The sequence below is a fragment of the Anopheles funestus genome, chromosome 3RL (genome assembly GCF_943734845.2).
Source record: "Anopheles funestus chromosome 3RL, idAnoFuneDA-416_04, whole genome shotgun sequence".
In the NCBI taxonomy this organism is placed as follows: Eukaryota; Metazoa; Arthropoda; class Insecta; order Diptera; family Culicidae; genus Anopheles; species Anopheles funestus.
Window position 1 is genome coordinate 69,617,191 of NC_064599.1, and position 22,836 is coordinate 69,640,026.

General features: G+C 41.5%; 2 protein-coding genes across 6 annotated transcripts in view; both read left to right on the plus strand.

Moving 5' to 3' along the window:
* LOC125769047 (ATP-binding cassette sub-family F member 1) overlaps nucleotides 1–22,836 on the plus strand; it is a 226,934-nt gene that overhangs the window by 32,433 nt on the left and 171,665 nt on the right. The window contains exon 3 of one of the 2 annotated variants that reach the window (XM_049437445.1): nucleotides 3,013–3,022. The exons of the other annotated variant lie outside the window; for it this stretch is intronic. The gene's annotated coding sequence lies outside the window, so the exon portion shown is untranslated. Of the gene's footprint in view, nucleotides 1–3,012; nucleotides 3,023–22,836 lie in introns of those variants that run through there. 2 annotated transcript variants of the gene reach the window in all.
* The window catches only part of LOC125769049 (protein kinase C, brain isozyme-like), a 72,646-nt gene continuing 51,345 nt past the window's right edge, over nucleotides 1,536–22,836 (plus strand). For 2 of the 4 annotated variants that reach the window (XM_049437447.1, XM_049437451.1), the window contains exons 1-2: nucleotides 1,536–1,669; nucleotides 5,537–6,319. In XM_049437447.1, the coding sequence (XP_049293404.1) occupies nucleotides 6,138–6,319 (182 nt within the window). In that variant the 5' untranslated portion in view covers nucleotides 1,536–1,669; nucleotides 5,537–6,137. Of the gene's footprint in view, nucleotides 1,670–3,805; nucleotides 3,927–3,987; nucleotides 4,008–5,536; nucleotides 6,320–22,836 lie in introns of those variants that run through there. The other 2 variants (XM_049437448.1, XM_049437450.1) reach the window with 2 other exon arrangements.

Here is a 22,836-nt window from a genome sequence, read left to right on the forward strand (position 1 = left end):
CCTTTCGCTAATTAAAACGCCACACGGTGCCGTCGTTGGTGATCGATTTCGATTTGCGAATGAATTGATTTTAATTGGCCAACCATTCGGTTGGTGAACATTTTCATCTTTCTTGATGTGTTGTTTGCTTACTTTTCGGGTTGGTTTTTTTTGTGTTTCCCCCCTCGTATGTTGCCATACCCCTGCGAGATTGATTCTGTTTTCTTAGCATGCGAAACAACATTAGCTTTGCAGTTGTGTGCAATTTAAATTTAAACATTCTCCGGAAAGCGTTTCCCACTGGATGGATAATGATGATAAACCGCATACAAACATGTTTATTTGAGCCCGATACGGTGTTTATTACTGTTTGGCGCTACCATATAAGAACGCAATTTTATCGATGGCCGGGTTGAGCTGGGAATTAAGGAAAAAAAACAGAATGCTAATCCGCGAGCAATAAGTCATCGTTTTGTGACTTTTTTTTATTGGGATGAGTAAGCTTTGTATGTTTTTTTCGTTTGTTGAGCACTTTTTTGCTGTTACATTTGCCAATTGAGTTGTTTTCCCACATTTGTTTGTTTTGTGAATAAATATAAACAAATTTTATTATAAACAAAATACATACCTTGGATCGTAGCTTAATATCTACTTTTTATGCAAAATGATTTATTACCTTAACATGGTTTAAAATTAATAAATTTTTCTTTACAATGCAAAAAATAGTATCCTTTTAATGCTTTCTTCAAATAATTCAATATTTAAAACTAACAAAAAACACTTAATGCAGCTAAATGTGTGAGAAGCACTGTACACTGCGCGAGAGAGTATTTCATCGAAATCGGAGAGAAATGGGGAGCAAAAAAATGCGTAAGTTGCAGGGTTAGTCGAACGAATTGATGGTTAGCTAAATTCTATCTTTTTTTAAGATTTTAATTTTACTTTTATGTTTTAATTCCATGCACACAGTAGAAATGCAACAAAGGATTAATTAGTTGGGGGCACTCTCCTTTTTTCTCTCTCTTTGTCTTCTTGAATTAACGTCCTCTAAGGTCATGCCGGCCATTTCTGGCATACTAGATTTATTTTTAGATCCTAGAGTCAATCTGCATACTATTTTTAATCCTTAGCGTACTTCTGTACTTTTGGCTAACCACCTAAGTAATTTAAGTAATTCTAGTCAGTCATTATATAGCAGGAATGTGCTACTACGTCCTATAGAAAAAAAGAATGCTTTTATTTCTTCCAAGGGAATAAAATTTATTGATGACCTGATTGAACCAATAGAATATGTTACGTGAAGAAAAAATAGTTTGAATGAAAGAACGCTACTAAGGCTTGGACCTGTATAAAAGATGTTGAAAAAGCAATATTATTGTACTTTAAAAGCTTCACTGAAAGTAGAAGAAACCTACAGTATAAAATACAAATAACATTGGATTTTTTAATAAAAATAAAATAAAAATTGATGTCGTCCCCATTCGCATGTGAAATGGCACTGCCAACCCTGCATTGGATACCGTACTGAATTCTCCCCGTGAGTAGAGAAAAGAGGCGAACTTCACCTCAATCAATCTGATTTGTAATGCCGTTCGGTTCGGTTCGCTAGCCAGTGCGTCAGCGAGTGTGCTTTTCCACCGTTTTTCCCGAGCGTGTGTGACCGTGTGCGTACGTGTGCCGGCCCGTGAAGGTGTGTGCTTTTTTTGGGGGTTGCGTGTTTGTGTGCCCATGCCACATGAGGGTGACCCTGGGTGAAGGCGAAATTTCTTACCCCACAGTTGTCCACCCGAGGGACCACCGAGGGGTTGCTTGTTGTGTCTTAAGATGTTGATGTTGATGCTCGTTCGACCCAGCCAACTTTGACCTAGAAATGCTCCAGTGTTGTTATGCTCTCGGGTCGTGCCGTGTTTCAGTGTGTGCTGCTGCTGTTGGTGGTGGTGGGTTTTATCGTAATGGAGAAACGGCTTTGCGTACAAATGCCATTCCGGTCGGGTGATGGCAGAACAGACTGAATTCAAGCAAAAATTTGCGTCCACGTTCTGTTGACCGGATGACCAAAAAGGCAGACTAGCGAAACAAAACAACAAAACAACAGCAAAAAAAAACAAGCGCATAAAATAAAGCTCAGTAAAAATCTCCATTTCAAATGTCAAACGGTGCGCGAAGCCTGAGAGCGAACATTGGCAAACATTGTGCTGGCCAGAGAATGAATCTAATTTTTGAGCGGAAATGGAAACGTTATCGACCGGCAGCGTAGGGGAGGCTGTAGTTTAGCAGTGGCTGAGAATATATTTGCACCCGCGCAATTTATCCGACATTTTCCGCCAAATGTCAAAAAAGCCTCCCCGGCCCATCGCTTTTTGTTAGTTGGTGTTGTGTATTTTTGACTTCCGGGGAGTCAAGAAAAAAAATCACGCAAAATGATTAAGAAAAGATAACAATGGGAAAAATTTTACAAAAAAAAAAGTTGTCCAATTGTAAAAGGGGAAAAGAAAGAAGTAAAACAAACAAGCAAAAAAATGTCGAACTCGTAAAACAAGCTGACCGATATCGAACCGTACGACGTTCGCACGTTGCGACGTACGCTGTGAACTCCAACAGGCAAAACAGTGTAGAAGCGAACGAAACGCATTATCGAATTGTGAAGACACGCGGTGAAGCTCATGGAGACGGGGAAACCACTTCGCCTCTTAAGTGTGGAGAGAATGCAGAAATAGCAAGGGAAGTGTGAGAGAGCGCATATTAGGGGAGGCAACGGCACCAAAAAAAAAAACAGAAAAACACACACACAAAATCTCATGCTCGATTGTTGTGTGTATTTTGTGTTCTGTTTTTTTTTCTTCGTTGGTATTCCTCTGTTCCTTCCCGCGGTACCCGTCCGATATTAGTTTTGCTCTGTTGGTGTCGTTGTAGGCCTTTCAATTCCCGCGCAGCATCTCTGATCTCGCTTGATCTCGCACGTCTCCATCGAGAGGAGACCACAAACAGTATTGAGCAGTATTTGATAACTGAGAGTTATGCGATGGGCGAGAGAGAGCGAGAGGGAGAGAGAATGGTGTGCAACAATGAAAAAAGGGGAGATTTCCAAAAGCAGTGGATGCTGTGGAGAATCTCTTTCCGGGTGGCCACTGCATCAGGCTACTGTTTTATTATCAGTCATGTTCAAGAATTTAGCAAATTTTATTTAAATTTTTGATTTTAATTAACACATTTTTTTGCTAACAGAAATTTAAATTGAAAAGAGCAAAAGCCAAATTCACACATTAAAAAACACTTTATTGATATTTGCTTTACTATAATTTGAAACTTGAATTTCAAACTGGTTGAGTTCGAATAATTTATTCAGGTTCTCACGATTGTCGGGATCATTCAATCACAATGGAAGAGAAAAAAATAAATTCTTGATGTTGCCAGATTTGGCTTATTATTTGCTTAACATCAATGCTAATTAAAATGGTTGAATCTTGGGTCATCACATTAGTATATGTATGCGAGGAATACGCTTGATATGATGTTCAACGTTGCATTGGACATTTACAGTCCTTCATTACTCTTCTTAGTGACTTCTACATCTGCCAACCGTTCTTAGTGTTTTCCATCCTGTGTCACTACTTGTTATAAAATTCTGTACATTTTGTGTGTGTATGTGTGTCTACGGATGTGGTAATCAGTATTAGAAGAAATTTATCATCCACGACCGGGCATCAGAATTAATTTTGTGCGCTAATTTTATTTAGCAACGCATCGCAAAGCGTGAGAGCAATTAGTAGGCTACATGCGTGTGCGTAGAGCTAAGTATACACCTAATTGTACCGGGAACTTGCAATAAGTGTGTGCGTTTGTTGTAGGTGTAGATTATTAATTTGATGGACGAGTGTAAGGTTCTCGTCTAATTTTATTTCGTCTGACGCTCAGTACGCCAGACCCGTGTGCGGAGCAGTTGCGCGGTAAGTGTTGGAGTGCATTTCTTTGCTAAAAGTGTCACCATCCTTGACGTACCTTTGACGTGCCGTTAATTGATTTTGAGTGTAAGAATGCTGATTGGAAATGGATTGTACAGTTTACAATACCATCGCGGGAACTCGACCCGTGAAGGAAGCCTTTGGAAATCCACCAGCCCTGGAGAACGAGAAAGAAGCCACGCAATGTTGGGTTTTAATTCGACCCTGGGCGGATCGTTTTGTAAGGAGGCCTTAAAAATTGTTGACCACTACGGTCCACACCATTTTGCAAGCCCAACCAAATAGACTGCTGCAATGGCGTCAATCGGTGGTGCTGATAGGTGGTATGACGCGACGCACACGTCGTTAATTGAATTAGTTGTCCACGTTTGTCGAACAGCTCGCCGGACGGAACGGAGTCGGAGTACCTGTCGCGCGCGTTTGGTCAACGATCCAGAATCTAGCATTTGCACAACCCGTGCCCGCCCGTATGAAATGGCAATTATTTGGCCCCAAAAGTGGAGATGGTGACGGTGAGGAATCCGTAGTAATATTTTTTGGGCTCCGGCTTCCGGCAAACTGACCATGGAAGAGAAGTTTTCCAATTAAAACTCCATCCGGTGGGCACAGGAGTTCTCTGCATCTGTGTCTTCCCAGCGTAGACTTGACGCAGGACGAAGGTCTCAAAGGACTCCAGCAGTAACGGGCAAGGAGGCAAGGTGGATTAGCAAACTGGTCACTCTCTACCTGATTGGTCATTTATCTTTCAAGCTAGTTTTATTGCCAGCGTTTGTGATAGGACAAATAACATATAATCGATCCGTAATACAAATCGGGAACTTATTTATATAAAAAAAAACTACTGAATTAGTTTTCTTTTTTTTATAAATAATCCATCTTTCGAGCCTTTTTCGAGTCAACTGTCTAGAATACAGCTGGGAGTTGCATTCTTGATCGAAGTAATTAAACTTTTGACATTCGCTTAATCGATTTCGCATTACGATGCTGTTTGTTCTGTAAAGCATAACAAGAACTAATTGTGGATATTAATTTTTAGAGAGCATTTCTAGCATCTCGCTGAAAATGGTGAAGATAAAATGGAGTTTGTAAAGCTAGAAACTACTACTAGCTTGTAGTAATTGTAGTAATAGTAGTAGTGATAGTAGTACTACAAAGCAATGTGCTGTTGCGCTTCATGAAGAGCACAACGGTTAACGGTTTGTTTTGCTTGGATCCACAAGTTTTTCGTATGTAAGTTATTCCGCATGCAGCACGAAACACTTGTTCCTTTCTCTCCGGGGGTTTGTTCGGTTTCATTTTGTGGAGACAATTGCTCGTTTGGCAAATGGCAAACGAAAAAGTGTGCGTCGATAAGAGAAGGGAGCGAGAAATTGAGCGCCAGCAGGAAAAGCAAGAGACTACCCGTACCTACATCAAGTATGGTTGAGTGTTATCTAGGCAAACATTAATACCAATAAATCTGCTCACGAATGTCCTTTTCGAAAGGAGTAACGATTTTGTTCGCTCACTCATCTTTATGTACAGCTGCGTGCGTTTTCATGCTCTCAAATACATACTCTCGCGCTCACTCTCTCTCTCTCCTATTTTATCCACAGCGAAGAGAACGTGCTCGTCGTCAGATCGTTAGCAAGGCCTACTGTGTCGCGTTAGTGTTTTGGTGCGTGTTAGTATCCAGTTAGTGTCCTGTCAGGTTCGTTCTCGTCTTCCTCGAGCGGTGTTACAAGCACAGGGAGCACAACACCTGCTGCGTGCAAGAAGAAAAAAAACGCGTGTACACAGCGAGGAAAAAAATCCAGTGCCCGTCTGTGTGCGTGTGTCGATGTGCGTGTGAGTGCGCCACCCGCAAAGGGTGTGCAATAGTAGTTGAAGGGTAGTAGTGACGGCAGTACACGGGAGGTGTAGTGTAAAACCGGGCAATTCAAAGTAGTAGTGTGTGCCGTTTTGATTTTTATCCTGTTTGTGCAGAAAAGAAGAAAGAGCGAGAGCGCGAGTGTGCTGCTTGTGGTGTGTGGAAGAAAAAAAAGGTGAAATTAGCGAAACAAGCGGGTCCTTGTGCGTTACGGCTAAAGCGTTACGCGCTAAGCGTTACTCACATCCATTACTGTTAGCGATTTGTACTACTACTGTGTGTTGTGTGTAGCTACAGTGAGTGATTTTCGGTGTACGAACCACCACACCACCACACGACTGTAGAAGATGGCGGACGACGATAACACGCTGGAGGAGATCCCGGAGGCGGAGAACAAGAATGCGCTCCGCAACCGTGGACGCAAGGGTGCGCTCAAGAAGAAGAACGTTTATAATGTCAAGGATCATCGCTTTATACCGCGCTTTTTCAAGCAGCCAACGTTCTGTTCGCACTGCAAGGACTTCATTTGGTAAGCATAACGTTCGCTGTCTGGTGGCTGTGTACGCTGCGTAACGCTTCATAACGCAGGCGGAAGGAGAGGAGTATAATGAAGGGGGAGAGGTCTGTTGGGACATGCCATTCTAGATTGAGTATTAGTTATGGTCACACTTTTTGCAGTAACTTCTTGTGGCTTTAGAAGGAACCCTTGGTTGACCGGTTAGAGGGCAGTAGTGTGACTTTCCCCATCACGTTGCTCACGTTCCAGTGAGTTGGCAGACCTTTTCTCCACCCGCTCCGAATCCGCCCACCGTGTGTTATGATTCATATGCAAAATTATGAAGGGCAGCAGGGGCGTTGTAAAACATGTACATGCATTTCTCCGTACGTGGTCCACACTGTACACCATGTCTCGCAGTAACGTGTAACAGCGCGCAGCGCTACCGGGGACAGATACCGGGATTTGTGTGTCGGGTATATTTGGAGTTCCCCGTCGCGTACGGGGAGGAATAATTACTGTTGCGAGTCGTGTTAGAAGAGGGTTTTTTGTTGTTGTTGCTGCTGCCTATTTGAATTGTTGTTGCCCAGTCCCAACAACTGGAACACTTTTTTTTCTTCACCAACAGTTAGTGCCACTCGGGCCGGAGGTAATGAGCGAGTTTGCTGGTTAGAATGATTGTTTTGCTTTTGCTGCCACGATCACCATTTGGCGCTATGGCATGTTGCCTGACGTTGTTCTATTTCTAAAACATGTATTTCAACAGATTCTGATTGGAAACAATAGAAAAAAGGAAAATCCATCGGAATGGTACAGGTCCACAAGTTTTGGAGAAGGGAATCGGATCGGTACATCACTTTTAATTTGTTGCTCCAAAACTCATTTAGCAAACAAACGCTTAACGACACTTTTAACGGCCGTTATAATGTTGTGCCATAAATTCCCGGATTTTTTCCACCGATTGAAAAGTGCGCTCGACAAAATCTGATAAACTTCAAACTTTCAAACAACTCCAAAAGTCAATTAAAAACAGTATCAGTACATAAAAACCCCTTCACACCCCGATTTTTGTTCCCGGTGCGACAGATCATACCGAAAATATGACACTTTAATTTACAGCTTGATTGAAATGGAGGTCGCGCACTGTCGTAAAACAGAAGGACGAAAAAAAAAGGAACAAAATAACGCACCAAATGAAATGGCCGTAAAGCCATAAACTGACACTTGTCACCTTACGGCAAGCGGAAAATCGATTTTGGGGTTTAATTGCCTTGCAACCGGGGCCTTTTGCTTCTATCCATACAGAAAAGTATGGAAGGAAAGAGCTTTGAACGTCTTTCCCGTTCTGCGAGAAGATCCCGTATCCTAACGCGTACCGTGGACACCGTTATCAGCTAATGAGTGGGAGTGTATTTGATGGGTGCCTTGTTCAGTGAAGTGGGAAAAGTATTTCCCACCCGCCAGCGGTTCCAGTGTCGGTACCGCCATGTGTCTCTCTTTTCTCGTCCGGCAGATTTTAGGTCAGAAGGTAATAAATCACTTCGGGAGCGGTTTTTGGGAGGAGAGAGGGGAGGTGGGGCCGGCTGCAACAGGCGCAGGACTCCCGTAGAGTCTGCCACGCTGTGTTTGGGTTGGTGTTGATTTCTCGACGCTACGACGGTGAGGAATTCAATTGCGGGTGGCAGCAGTTTGAGGTTTTTTGGTAGATGGTGACAGGATGGTTAAAATGTGTTGCTAACTGTGAGAAAAAGGCCACCTTTGGAGCACTTGTGTGAAGGTTTAACTGCACGACAGGCAGTGTGATGATTGAAGCTTTCTTTCTAAAAAAAAGTTTGAGCCTATAAGGTTCATGGTTAAGGTTACGTTAAATAGAATAAATGAGGTATATTAATTGTTGTGAGTATATTAGCACAGATCAGGGGCTATTAAAATGTTTCAGGTCGATGAATAATGTTCCGAGATTAAATCTAAGCTCTAGTGTTATTCTAATCTTCGCTACTGAATTATTTGCACAGCGAGCGAACATTTGAAAAGCATCTAAAACTGGGTATTTCTATACACGGAAAGCCCGCTCCTTATAACATCCTGGCATCGTGTCTAGCGTCTCTTGGTTTTAATTTTGAATTCAAGCCCACGCCTACGATTATTATCGAATTAGTGGTTTTCTAATCATCGTTCGTTCTTTTCTACCCGTTGCGACCGGTAGTGTCGAAGCCCCGTTGGTACGCAACAGAAACAAAACCAAAGCTATTAGGGGCTTGCTTTGTTGCTGTTTTGGGCCACAGAATGGACCGATCCACCCGAGTCACGCTGATCCGATAATGGGGAAATCGGAAGCCATGCAACGTAAAAATGAATGGCTTGAAATGTTGCAACGGGTCAAATATGGTGGGGTCAGTGCGGTTCTGATGAGGCGGTGGGGGGTTTTTCCTTCTTGGTCAGCGGAAAACGTTAGTTAGATGAGAAAACAAATGGGTAGAGTTTTTAATTTACCTAAAAGCACTCAACCACTCGAAAATATTTTCAAGGACAGTAGAAGTCACAGTTTTGGTACAACGGTATGTTACCGAAGCTCGAGAAGAGTTGTGCATTTAATTATACTAAATTGTAATTATATGTACCATTGTAAAAAAAATATGAAAACAATCTTTCTGCCGAGAAAACAGAAGAAGCATAAAAAATCTTGCCTAATTTTGTTGCCCATTCATGCGTTGGGACAGGACGCCTGAAGGTATGCAATATGTTTATTATTTTGCCATAAATTCATCGAAAATATGAAAGTGCTTCTGGGAGGCGTAAAAAGACTTGGGTCAAGAAATGTCATAATAAACCATTTCATATACTATCAAAGTTTATGGAAGCAAGAATTGCATACTTTTAGGCGTTTCGTCCGACACGAAAGAATTAATTTGAAAAAAGGGCATTTGTCCGTTCGGTTTCCTTTTTAATGAGCAATAACCATTGACCCAAACATTACCACGCATCTCGTTGATGTTGATCAGCAACTATTAACAGTTCCGTTTTTTTTGTTGTTGCTCAACATCAATTCTCGATCGTATAATCGATGACATGTTCTTGTTAATATCGTATGAGAACGGTCAACGCATCTCGATGGGTCTGCTTAATGAGCAAATCATCCGTCCCCCCCCAAAAAAAAACCCCACTCTGTGTGGTAAAGAGTTGACAGAGGGTGATTATCGCCTTAATGATGCCGACAGTGGCCGTATTGAAAGCTCAGCAAATAATCAAATTGCGCTTTACGGTGTTTCGTTTCTTCTTTTTTTTTTGGTTGATACTCCCGACACATGCTTTCTTGTTTTCGATTTTGGATCCAGAACAGAATATGTGTGTTTGGGGATTTTTTTTGTGTATTTGTGTAGCAGAAAGATGTAATTAAAAATATCGATTTTTGCCCCAAAGTACCTTTTTTTCACAAAAGGGTGCAAGAACACCAAGGATAGATATGGTTTCCGTTACGATCAGAATTATTTGCAGAAAAGTACTCATTCTCTCATTTTTCTGTTGCTTTGTTTTGGCATTTTCTGAATCATACTGAACACGTTCACGTACGATAACACACTAACAACAAGCGGAAGTAAACCAAAAAAAAAAAAGAAAAAGAAACGAAGTCCTCTTTTGTGCATCCTGCACAATGGCGCCAACGTAGCGTTTCATACTTTCCCAAGCGCTTTTCCCGCCGACGGAATCGATTGAATTAAGCTCGCGTGTCACGTCCCCGTGTGCCGGTAATTGCTTCATTAATTAGCACATAATTGTTACGACTCGGCGCGCGTAAACCATGTGCAGCAAACGCAAGAATTGACGAATAATATTCGTTGTGTGAAAAATGATTGGGGAAAAGTTTTGTTTTGTTTTGTTTGGGGTCTGTTTGTTTTCTTCTTGCAAAAAATGAAAAAAAAGATAGAAAAAAATAATAACATTGCATAGCTTCAGGCGATTGCGTTCATCTGTCAAAGTGACAGCTGACGTCGAAAACGATAGCGTATAGTAGCATATAGTGCAATAGGGCTTTGTGACGTTCGAGAAGCGTTCGAGGTAAGTCCAATACGCAAATCCGCGACCCCAAAAACAAACTCACACGTACCCCGGCCGTGGGGGGGGAAAATGGGCAGTAAATAAATTAATGATGGCCATTCGGGGTAGTTTCGGGAGAATGCGAGTACGTGGAGTTGGTATGTGTAAATAAGTTCCTTTTCCGTTTTGTTTGCAGCACCCGTTACACATCGGTTTCGTTCGTGTTTGGTTCATTATTCAAAAGGGATTTGAGGCGTAGTGGAGTGGAGTGTTTCTTCTTTTTTCGTTTGCATGCCACGAGTACATTAGCAGAATGTTCTGCGTTCTGCGGAACTGTGTACGTGTTTCTTCTGCTCATTTTGCATATTGATTGCTTTTGTTCGCGCTATCGATGGCAGGAGGGTGCAATATTTTGTGTATAATTGTGAAGCATGTTTGTAGTTGCTTTCCACTTTCAAAGACCTGTTCAAATGTTGCAAATGTCTTAAGTTGCTTATTTCCATACTTATTCTTGTTGAAGAGTCCCACAGCAAAAGTCGCCTCTAGAGGCCCATGCTCAAGTACCTTTCTGTGATGATCAACACTTCGTACAAGCGGCGCATCCCTCGAAACACGGCCAATGAACGATGGTCTGTGTAAGTGGTTCAGTGCGAACAGCACCGGACAAGACATTCCTGGTTCCCGGGGCCGTGTTAATTCGAATGATTTAATTCATTTTTCACCTTATCACGATGGTTGGCAGCATCGCGGCCTTTGGACACTGTTGGTGGGCGTTTTATTGCCCCTCAGGTTGCTCTTTATTGCCGATGGAACCTCCAGCGTGAGGCGGGAGTTCGTTCGTTCGATATTTTGATTTCATGGCGAATGCTTGATAAGGACTTGTGGGGTGGGCGAATGAATAATACCAACAGCTACAGGATAAATCTCATTACAATTCACTGTCACCTGGCCATTTGGGTGGACAGTTTTGGAAATGGGAATTTAAAAAAAAACACAATAAAAGTGCTCTTAATTGCATTTAGTGGTGCTAGAGCTACGTGATTTTTTTTTGTGTCCCGCTGTAAATATTCTCTGTTTATGAACGCATTTAAACGTGAAACATCCACGAATTGTTCTGGGAAACGTTCTGTTGTAAAAGGTTACCATTAAGTTTTAATGTCCCGATAAAGAAACGTCACATCCCCAAAAACGGAATTGAAGCACGAATGCAAAAACCGAATCGGAAAAGGGCGCAAAACGTCACCGTTGTCATGCAGCGCCCGTCCGTAAAAGGGGAAAATGCAGGAATGATTGAACAGCATGTAAATGGAAAATAAACGAAACGGTGCGCAACAATAAAACAAGTGAATGGTCAATGCAAGTTGCAAATTGTACAGCACACAGCGAAAACCAAAACGAAGAGAGAGAAAAAGAAGGAGATGCAAAAGAAATCAGCAATCGAAGACGCTAAATGAAAGTAAGCATTGCAAAGCGAAAAGATTTGAATAAAATGTCAGGCTCATGTTGAAACGGACGACATTTAAAAGGAATTGGTTTGCCCCGGTTCGGGATGCTAAGTGACAACATGCCAAACGGAGCGGCGGGGGACGAGGTTGAGAAGGTAAAGTGTATGAAATTGTTGCTGGGGCAAGGGCACACAACGACAAAACAAAAGCAACCCAAAAGGGCTCAACAGTTGCACCGCTGTCTAGTGGATGATTTTCAGTACCGATGTACCGGGTGGAGCGGAGTGTTTCTGAATCTTTTTTTTTTATTACTATTTAGAAGCTTGCTGTTTGCAGGGAAAATGTTAATTATATTGCTTTTTCTTCGAGTTGATTCGGTGCTTCGGTTGCCCTTAGTTGCGTGAATGATTTCTTAGGAAGTTAGATTTATTGGGGTACCTTTGAAATGAGATGAGTTTGTGACAAGATTTCAAGGAATATTCCATTATCTCGGGGGAAAAAAGGTTAATAATAGCAAAACGTAATTGAAGTTCTGAATTGCTATAAAAGGCAAAGGACATTTTATGGCGGATAAATACAACATTTATCATTTAAGACCTGATTCATTAGTTGATTAGGTATGCAATAAATTTACGGGTTTTTTGTATATACATAATAAACAATTGTTGATAGCAAAAAAATATATATTTATAAAATAATTTTTTCATATGCTTCATAATCTTTGCTATAGAGTTGTTGGGTTGACTAATTATGTATTTTGTAATTTTCTTTTTTTTATAGTGAAAGATTTTTTTTACAAATTCTTTCCAGTCTTTTAATTTAATTCATAAGAAATAAATCACATAGTTTTCAAAACGTTTAACTCAACATAATGCAAAAAAAAAAATATTTGAAACTTTTTGATGGGTGTCGCTAGAGATATTCTATTATGAGTTAAATGAGCTAAATTTGTAGAACATCAATTTTCCCAACAACATTTACCATTTAAGACCTGATTCATTAGTTGATTAGGTATGCAATAAATAAACGGGGGTTTGTTTGTATATAATACCCAGTTGTTGATAGCAAAACAAAAAAAAAAATACTTATAAAATATTTTTTTCATATGCCTCATTATCTTTGCTATAGAGTTGTTGGGTTGGCTAATTATGTATTTATGTATTTTTGTAATTTTACAAATTCTTGCCTGTCTATTAATTTAATTGGTAAGAAACAAATCATATAGCTTTCAAATTATTTAGCTCATCATAATACAAAAAAAATCATATATGAAACTTTGTGATGGGTGTCGCTAGACATCTTCTATTATGAGTTAAATGAGCTAAATTTGTAGAACATCAAATTTAACACATTAGTTAGTTCTGTTGTTCATAGACGAATATTAAGAGACCATATTAGTCTCATTTATAGTCCATACTGTGAACAAATAGTGAAGTCTACAATTTTCAACTCAGCAACTCGCATGGTCTGGGTTCAAATCAAATCTGGACTGTTCTTCCATAGGCAGTTCTTAGTAGCCTAAGTTACTGATAGCCAGAAAGAAATAGAAGGTATTTCATTTAGTTGTATGGTTTTGAAAATATTTTCAAATTAGAAGGAAAAACTTTAGCAAAATGTAAATGCGTAGATGGAGCTTTTGTTCTAAATTTTTAAAATGAAGAAAAACTTTTCCATTTTCTAGAATTTTTGAAAAAAGCGCCTGAAAGGTATAAATCTTATGGTTTGCATTAATAAAAAGATTCCTTTCCATTGTTTGTTTTTCGTTCATCATAAAGAGGACTATTCTGCTGCACTATCACGACCATACAGATGAACAAAAAGGAAAATAAGTCCATCTGGAAAAATGAGAAAACATTAGAGCTGCCTGTCGCATTCATCTGAAAGGATAGTGTATTGACAGTAAAAAAACATCATCCCGCTAGAAGCATCAATATTTCGTTGGTAGCCGAACGTGCTTCTTAAGCGATGAGTGGCAAACCATCCACAATACATATTTTACCGATACTGTCCGTTACACCAAACGGTTCCCTAAAACGGTAGAAGGAATGAAGTGGATCATGTCTCACGATGGTCCTTTTATGCTGGCCAGATGACACTAACCAAAAAAAAAAGGGATGCTGAACGTAGAACATAAAAGGAGTAAAAGACGCTCGGCCAGCCAAAAGCTGGGCCCCGTGCTGGGCATTTATAATGGCCACAGCAAACACACACACACATAACTGACAGTGAAGCATCAAATCAATTTTCCGAAAACAAAAGTGTGGTAAGTTCCCTCTGGTTCGGTGATTTCTGTTCGGTACGTGTGACTCTGCTCAGCACCGTTTTTTGTTGTTGTTTGTTGTTGCTGCATCGGATGGACCATGCGGCTGGGCCATTATCCTGACCATCGTCATCTCTGGCGTAGTATTTGTAGCACATTGTGGTTGCTTTTTTTGTGGAGGACCGCAAAACGAGAAAACCTCCGCCACCATGGTTTAGTGATGGAGCAGCGGGAATTTTCTGCTTGGGTTTTTTTTTTGGTTGGTCTCCACGCCGTTCTTCTCGTGTCCTCTGTTTGTTTTCGCCTGGTTAGAAGTTCTTCTTGCTAAATGGCCTTTCAATGAATGTGATGTCCCGCTTGTGGAGCTTGTACGACACACACACACACGTAAGAGGTACAAAATTGCAGACGGTCATATGTGCGCTATACGCTTCGTAAAAGCGAGAAGCGATATGTTTTCCTCGTTGAATGTCCTTTCCATGGAAAGCTTTGAAAGTGGAAAGATATGGCCACGAACGGGGGAAAATGTGGAAGGATTGGTTTGAAGGATTGAGGAAGACACGTTAGCACACAGTAAAGCGGAAATGGACGGTGCAACATGATGACTACTACTGCTGCTGTTGCAAAAAAAACGTACGTATCTGGTCTTGTCCGTATGTGAACCTTCCAGCGCATACGATGCAACGCTCTTGTTTCATTCGCTTTGTTTGTTTTTGTTTTGGAAGGCCCCGTCCCAGCCCGCGCCAAGCACTCGCCGGGTTGGGAGCTGGGTCATACTTGTAGTCGGACGTGCCACAGGCAATCGATATCCCCATTTTCCATCGACACTGTAGCACGCTTTCGGTCAGCATGCTATTCACCGTTTCGGTGGGGCCAGCTGGAGCATGTCAAAGCACTATAGAATATTTTATGCTAGTGCTATTGTTTCAGCAAAATAGGTTTGAAAAAAAAATGGCTACCGCCAGCAAATAATGTTTTATTGCGCCTCAAAGTATGCAAGTAACTAAACTCTATAGCAAAAGTATTTTTTTTTCATTGCGCCTGCATGTATGCAATTTACAGTACAAAACGTGTGTGTTAAAGGACAAAGCCTCGGTATCACTCAATTATGTTCAAATTATTAGAATAAAAAATATACTATAGAAGAAAATTCATTAAATTATATAATAAAGAAAATTTAATCGAAAGTCTTAAAAACTATCCACGTTTATCAAAAATGAAGATGTTTTAAGTAGAGTGAATAGCTAATGTTTACCTTGCCAAAGCAACACCACCAATCGATAAGCAGACACACACACACTCACACCGGTGTTGGGCCTGTGTTAGGTTGTAGAAAAAGTTTTAATAACTCCGTCTTTCCCACTCCGTCTTGCAACTCTCCTCGCCTTGCTGTACCTGGATCATCCATAAGGAAAAGCAATGTAGGATAAGTTCATTAAAATCTGAACTAACAGTTTGGTTTTTGTGGCTTGCCGGCTTAAGGAAAGTTTTATCAACCTTTTGGGGGGCAAAGAAAAAAAAACAAAAAACGGGAACGACGGAAATGGTCTGGCGAGTTTTACACAGTTTCAATCGTGGTTCGCTTGCTGGATGTGTGTGTGTGATACGATGCAGTACGATGCAGCAAGAATGCCACCGTGCCTGACCTCAATTTTAATGTGCAAGCGCTTCGAGGTGCTTCAAACCGGGGGGAGGGATATAAGGCGCACGGGGGCGTTTGCAAAAAGGGTGCGGAATCGTTGTCCTTGTTTTCAGAACAACTGGTGCTGGTTCCTGCCGTACCGGAACTTCCCGTGCAAGCCATGTCGACGAGGCTAATGGTGGAATTGTTGTTGCGCTGCTGTGCCGCATCTTCGTTCGTCTTACGGTGCGATGAGATTGTGCTACACCGCTTCCGGTTTGTGCCGTAAATCCGATGACCTCAACCTTGCCGAGCAGGCAAATTAAACTGTTGAACATGGTGATTGCCCGGCACTCCCGGGTTGGTGCCTGCTATCGACGACGAGCAAGCTGTACGCAATCTAAATCTAGTGAACAGCACTTGAGTGCAGCGCTGGAATCGGTGCTACCTTTCGATCGTTCGATACACATTAAGAGGCGAGATTATGGTGAGTTTGTGTTTTTTGTTACCTTCTCGAGAAGAATCTCATTTCATCATGTGCATCCTTGAGCGAGTTGCATTTCCGCGCGAGTGTGCTGCTCTGACGTCAGCGACGTGTTGCGCTCAAAGTTATTGAGCATAACCGCTGGTAAGACATTTACCCGAAAAACTGGTACATCTACCCCTAATGGAATGACAACCCCGGTCGTCCCCATGATTGACGACCCCGGACGGGGTGTCGGTCAGGAAATCGATGTACATTCTGCAGGTACTGCTGAACAAGACATTAGTGGAGAATCTTGGAAGCTTAGACGTAGTGACATAGTGGGAACAAAAAGGAAGAAAAAAAAGTTGGCCAGTACGACCAGTCAACCTGTCAACTGATGTGAAATCTCGCTCGCCGTACACTAGAACGATCTATCTTTCTATCTTATCTCCGACGGTGGTTGGATCTTCCATTCCTGCGCATTGTAGAAGCACCATTAGCACCTGCACCAGTTTTAGAGAATGGGGAGGAGGAGAGAAAAAAAACACACTTAGGGGTCGATAAGTCTCCTGGCCACTTGCCGTCGGTTGTGGCCTCGCGGTTTTGTACACGTTGCCTGGGATATTAATCAATGTCGGATCTTATTTCATTATACATTATCCATTCCAGAGATGAAAGTAGCGCACGGCCGGTTCTACGGTTTACTGCGGGTACTTTGTGCGAATACGTCCTCTACAATCCGTATGTGTGTGTGTGTGTGTGTGTGGGTGTGTCCTACGCCGAGGACTATAAATAGCGTCTAGTGGAGTAACATCTTCCATCAATTAACCTCCCATTCCCCCCCCCACAGGCCGTGCTCTAGTGGGAGTGAAAGTCAATCATTGATTGGTGGGTATGTTTGCCGTCGATGTGGGCAAATATTATTACTAACAAATGTTTGTTTTTATTTGCAAACATTATTTGCATAATCAGCACACACATTAATATTAACGACATGGGAATAATTTACATTTTTGGCAAAACGAAAAGTTTGTCCCCATTCATCCGTTGACAGCTAATGAACTCTTGAAGCGAACGAACCCCGTTTTAGTAAATGTATTCCTGCGCAACTTTATCAAGTTTCCATGAATATCTTAGAATTCATAACAATATTTGCATAATAAGTAAGCACATTAATATTAACGACATGTGAATTACTTATATTCCCATTACTTACAGAATTCAATTCCCATTCATCTGTTGACAGTTAATGAACACTTGAAACGATCCGGGAAGAGTTGTGGTTGGAGAAACATTTAAGCGAATTTATTCGTGTACAACTTTGGTGAAGATTCTTTCGAGTTATGTACTGACTCTCTAAAGATTTATTGAATATGTAAGGATACATAAATCTTCAATTGTCCATGAATCGCTGAAGTTTTATTAGCTCACTTGGTAGAATCCATCTCTCTTAAAGATTTTCAATAAATATTGAAACTGTTTCACGATTCACGAAAAGTCGGAGATTCATGCAGCTCCAGCACTTTATGAATCTTGAATAAATCTTGAATCTGTAAAGATTCATATTGTTCCGCAATAGAGATACAGAGTCTTTCTTGCGATTGAAGTATTCAATAATATTCACTCGTATGATATAATTACAAAAAAGTTTTTTCAGGTGAGATTTTGAGAATTGAAAGAGTCATGATTCTTTGCGACGACCTTTGACTAATTCTTGAAGGAGTGACCTCCAAACTTTCTACCATTTTTATGAAATACTCTTTCAAATGAGTCACTGTTCTTCTTGGTTTAACGATCTCTAAGATCACGCCGCCCATTTCTGGCTTACTAGACTTATTTTTATCGCGTACCCGGATAGTTTGTTCTTGCTAAGGGAGGACTTCTCGGATGGGATTTGATACCCGGTCCTTTCGTGTGGAACCTGGGCCGTTATCCACATATATCAACGGGCCAGCCCTCCGTTGGTGTCCGGGCCGAGTGAATCACTCACTCACGGAATTAATTCACTTTAGTGATTTACAATTCCCATCTCTAGAGACGACGCATACGTAATTATTGTAAAAAGCCTATTTCTGAGGTTTGGCCAAAGTATACGTAAACATTATACGAAATTTATATTGACAGTGGACCATTCGTTCTAAAATGAACTCACGCGATTTGGAGCGAGATACATGGGCAAACTCAGTTTTTTTTCCTTTTCCCTTTTTTAAATTTTGTTAACATTTCAGCACACTTTAATACGGCCTGGCCGTTCTTAACAAGCAAAAAAAGAAACATTTCAGCCGATCGATGTTGATTTGCGATTGAAATAGCTTCCATTCCTTGACAAAATATTACACACAAATTCAATTCCAATCACCGTAGATGGTAGGATGCTTATTAGGTGTGTAGAATTTTGTGTGCTTCGCTGATAGATTAATACTCATCAGCATTGGTTGGGTGAACTTTCGATTGAGTTGAGATCGAAAAAAAAAAATAGCAAACCAACCAGAAGTCATGTGGTTGATCCTAAAATTAACTTTATTACCGTACCGCTCATCGTTCGACCGGGCGCTCTTATCGGGTACCGTGCAGTAGCTGAACGGTAAAGTTGAACGGTAATGAAAATGCCACCTCACCACCCTCTCCTACTTTTTCAGCACCGATTTTCACCCCACATCCCAAAAATCCCACAAACGGAAGGTAAGGTGCGGGTCACCAAAAATTGCGAGGAAACCGGGCTTGCAGCGGGTGCCCATGTGTGTGTGCGAAGACTATCGATCGAAAAGCCAAATATCTTCCGACCGCAAATGCTTTCCCCTATCGCACACCGCACAGGATCTTAGCACACAGGATCAGCATCATCTCTCCTTTTCTCCCTTGTGCATAGAAAGTTAATAGGAGAGGCCAAAAAAAAAAGGATGATGCAATGCTAGCGGTACGCTGTCGCTGGCTTTTAACAATAAACGGTTCAAGTCGGGGGGGAGGTGACCCGTTTAGGTTGCATATGTATACGGGGGAAAGCACCTGAAGCAGATCCCCGATAGTACTACGGGTGGGGATTGGATGATTTCCTCTAGGGGAAGCTTACGGTTTTACTACCATCTCGAAACCATATTCTTAGAGGGCGCATTTTTTACGCCCGACTAGGCGCCTCCATTTACGAGGCGAAAGGCTTTTGCCGTGCCGAGATCGATACGATTCAGCCCGGGCCTGCCTTTACCATGGGCTGTTGTGTGTATGTACTGTTGCAGCACAATTCCTGACCGGGCCACTAACACAACGGACGACCTTACGTCTGGTACCGTGATCTGATTTTGTTCGTGCTGAGTCTTTCCCTTTCCCAATTGCCAGCTGCCAACAGTTTCCCTTGCGGCTTAGGGTACAGGTACCCCGGATCAGGTTAACCGGAAGCAGTGCTACCATCCGAAAATTCAGGGCCAAATTGCCTCATCCCATGAGGGCATGCACGCGTGTGTGTATGTGTGTGGACTTGTGGATAGCGAACGTTGGCAGGCAAAGCCACAGAGCACACCGATCGATTCCCATTGAATTCTGGGCAGAAAGGAGCAACACAAGGAAAGGGAGGGGAGATTTAGATAGCGTAACCCCGTAATGATGGTTGCAACAAAATGGCCATCACACCGCAGAGCATGGTGGATAGTGGCAGTGCTTACAGTGACCGCGTACCGTTTAACCGCTGAACCGGAGGAGTTGGGCAGGGAATGAAAATTTAACACACCCAAAACCGGGGATGGAGGCAACCTCCGGAGGAGGGTTTTGGGTAGCAGAAGGTCACAAACCTTAATCACCGAAACGTCCAACAATCCGTGTACAACCATGTTCTGGACCGGAGTCCGGCAAGTTGGTGGTTAAACACGCTTGCACTATCTGTCCAAAACCTCACCGGTGGTCTTTTTTTGGCTGACAACCAATAATAACGAAGGCAACAACAGTACAACGACAACAAAAACCTGAAACTACCACCATGAGCGGTTCGATGAAAAGGTGACCCTCCAGGGAACTGACCACAGTTTTTTTTTTGTTTGGAAAATGGGGGAAATATATTCACTTTTTACGTTACACGCTCCATTTTCCCATTTTCAGTAGCGGCCAAAGCACAGGCTTTTGCTGATGATTTTTTGACAGATTGGAGTGGCCGATAGGGACAAACTAAAAAAACGTAACTGCTCTTATCGTGTGTGGTGGAAGCTAGAATTTGTGTTTATGAAGTTTGGATAATGTTTGGTTTTGAAGTAAAAAAAGAGAACTGAAAGAAATATTGCTGTAGGAATTATACATTTTTAAAGTGAATTTTTGGGGCCACCCGGTGGTGCATGTGAAAAACGGCGCCCGTCCACACGGCAGGGACCGGGTTCAAATCCCATCCGGACCGTCCCCCTGTAGCATGGACTGACTATCATGCTACGTGGTAAAATAAGTCTTGATACGGCCAGGCCGTTCTAAACGAGCAAAAAAAAAAAAAAATAAAGTGAATTTTCATTTAAAGTTTGTTTAGTTTGGAATTACGAATGTAGCTAATATTGAACGTAAATGTACCTCTTTGTGAAGGGTTTTTAGACACTAAAAAAAGGGAATAGAGTTTCTCTTTAAGAGCTCAACTTCTACTGACAACGTTACAATTTCAAAACAGTCTTATAACACTTTGCAGTCAATGAATAGTTAACGAAAGTTTTCACATTTTATTTGAAGCCACTATTCTTGAGGAAAATGTTGGGAAAAAATTGAGGAGCTACTTCGTAACCTTTGCAATGGCCTTAAATTTGAGTCTAGGAGAGCTAGAGCGATGTCTGCAAAAGCAGCTCAGGCAGGTATCGAACTGAAATCGTGAAATAAAAGCTAATCTAAAGGGAGCAGCAGAATAGTATATACTGTTTTATCTATCTATTTCGAAACATTAGAGTAGTAGTAGTATTTTTATTTAGAGTAAAATACAGTAGTATTTTTTATTAAAGTTTCCGAAACGTGAAATTGAATTGCTTTTTTTCTAATAAATTTCTAATAAATTATCGTTTGCCATAAATGTTTGTTACACGTTTGTTTGCACTTCAAGAATACAAAAAACATGGGCTAATTTCGTAAAAGTACTCTGGGAAATTATTTGTTTTGAATTCTTATTAAGAAGGTGCTCGATAAAAAGGTATTTTTGCGGAGATGAATCTCACCTTCAAATAAATTTATTAAATTTTTGCTTGTTGATTTGTATGGCAAGCCGCCAGTGTTTAAGAATCAATCAAATTAATTGAGGTTATAATTTTGTGAGGTTCCTTTAGCTGGATCACGTCATGAGACTGACAACCGAACAACCATTTTCTGTATAAATTCTGTACTCAATTGTTGCACGGTGAAATATTTTCCTCTAGTAAGCAAAATCGTGTTTCTACATCTCCTCCAAGTAGGGTTAATATTTTCGCAAAAAAACTCCTTTAAAGTACATGAAGAATTCAACATTCAACAGTTAGAAAGAGAAACATTAAGAATTGTACAAATCACGTACGATGCGAAGGACAATCAATACGTACGTAGTTGTTATTTTCCCATCATCAAGCATGTATCCATTCAATCGTAACACAACAGGTCCTTTCGCTTCCGACACCGGCATCAGGGCACTCAATCAAACCGCCCGTTAAACCTGTGCCATCGTGAGGCGTAGGAGGTCGCTTCCTTTATTTCGTTGTTTGCTGTTGCTGTGCGCTCGTTCCCTGGCACGCTAGAAGTTGGTACAATCCGTGAAGGTTGTGCGCTGATTTATTGCAGTGAAAGTGTGGGTCTAGGTAGGGACAGGATTTTTTGGGGGGGCGGGTAGTGTGCGAGCGAAATATGAATTGGACCATGAATTGGAGAGTTGAAGCTGAGATTAAGCCAAAAAAACTGGGCTGGGTTTTGTTTGGCGAAACAGAACAACAAAAAGAAAAACCACACAGTGACGTCATCACCCAGCAGGACATCTTTGCAATCTATGGTTTGACCTTTTCGCAGCCCGTTTCGCAATGGAAAGGGAAAATCATGACGTACTACTACTATGCGGTAGATCTGCGCAGCGCGTGTGTGTATGTGTGTTTCCGGCTAAATAGCCGGAATAAAATATATAAGAAAAAAAGCGCAATACAAATCACAAAACCTTCTCGTGCAGATATTTATCCGAATGCTGGCTAGTGTGTCTTGCCATTTTTCCTACTCAATGCTTTCTCCCCATGGGTCGTGGTTGGTAATGCAAACCGGTAGGATAGAAAATATGGACGAGCTTTGTTTCAACTGGTGTGTGTGTGTGTGTGTGTGTGTGTGTGTGTGTGTGTCGCTTCGAATACTTGAGCTGTGTGTAGGCCACGAAGAAACAAGAGGCGAACGAAGGAAAGCAGTCGGAAAAACCGCGGCATCACATTAGGATGAATGTGGGCAATAACATTTTTCTTCATAACCGAAGGATTTTATGATGATGTTTTGCGTCCGTTGGTGGTGCATCGTTTGCTTTTGCGCCAACTGTCTTCCAACAGTTGCGAAAAAGTTTCTTTTTCTGGTTGATTCTTTTGGCTTCCTTTTTGGTGACATTTTGTTTCTTTCGGCATCCATTTTTTTGTTGCTTTACTCTTTACCGCCTTTTTTTTGGCTTGCTGTTTGATTTGATTGTATTACAAACACATTAATTCAATCGACATCTATCGCGCACCGCTTGATCCCTTTTGCCGTGCACCGAGCGCGTCGAACGAGTTGATGGTGGAACAT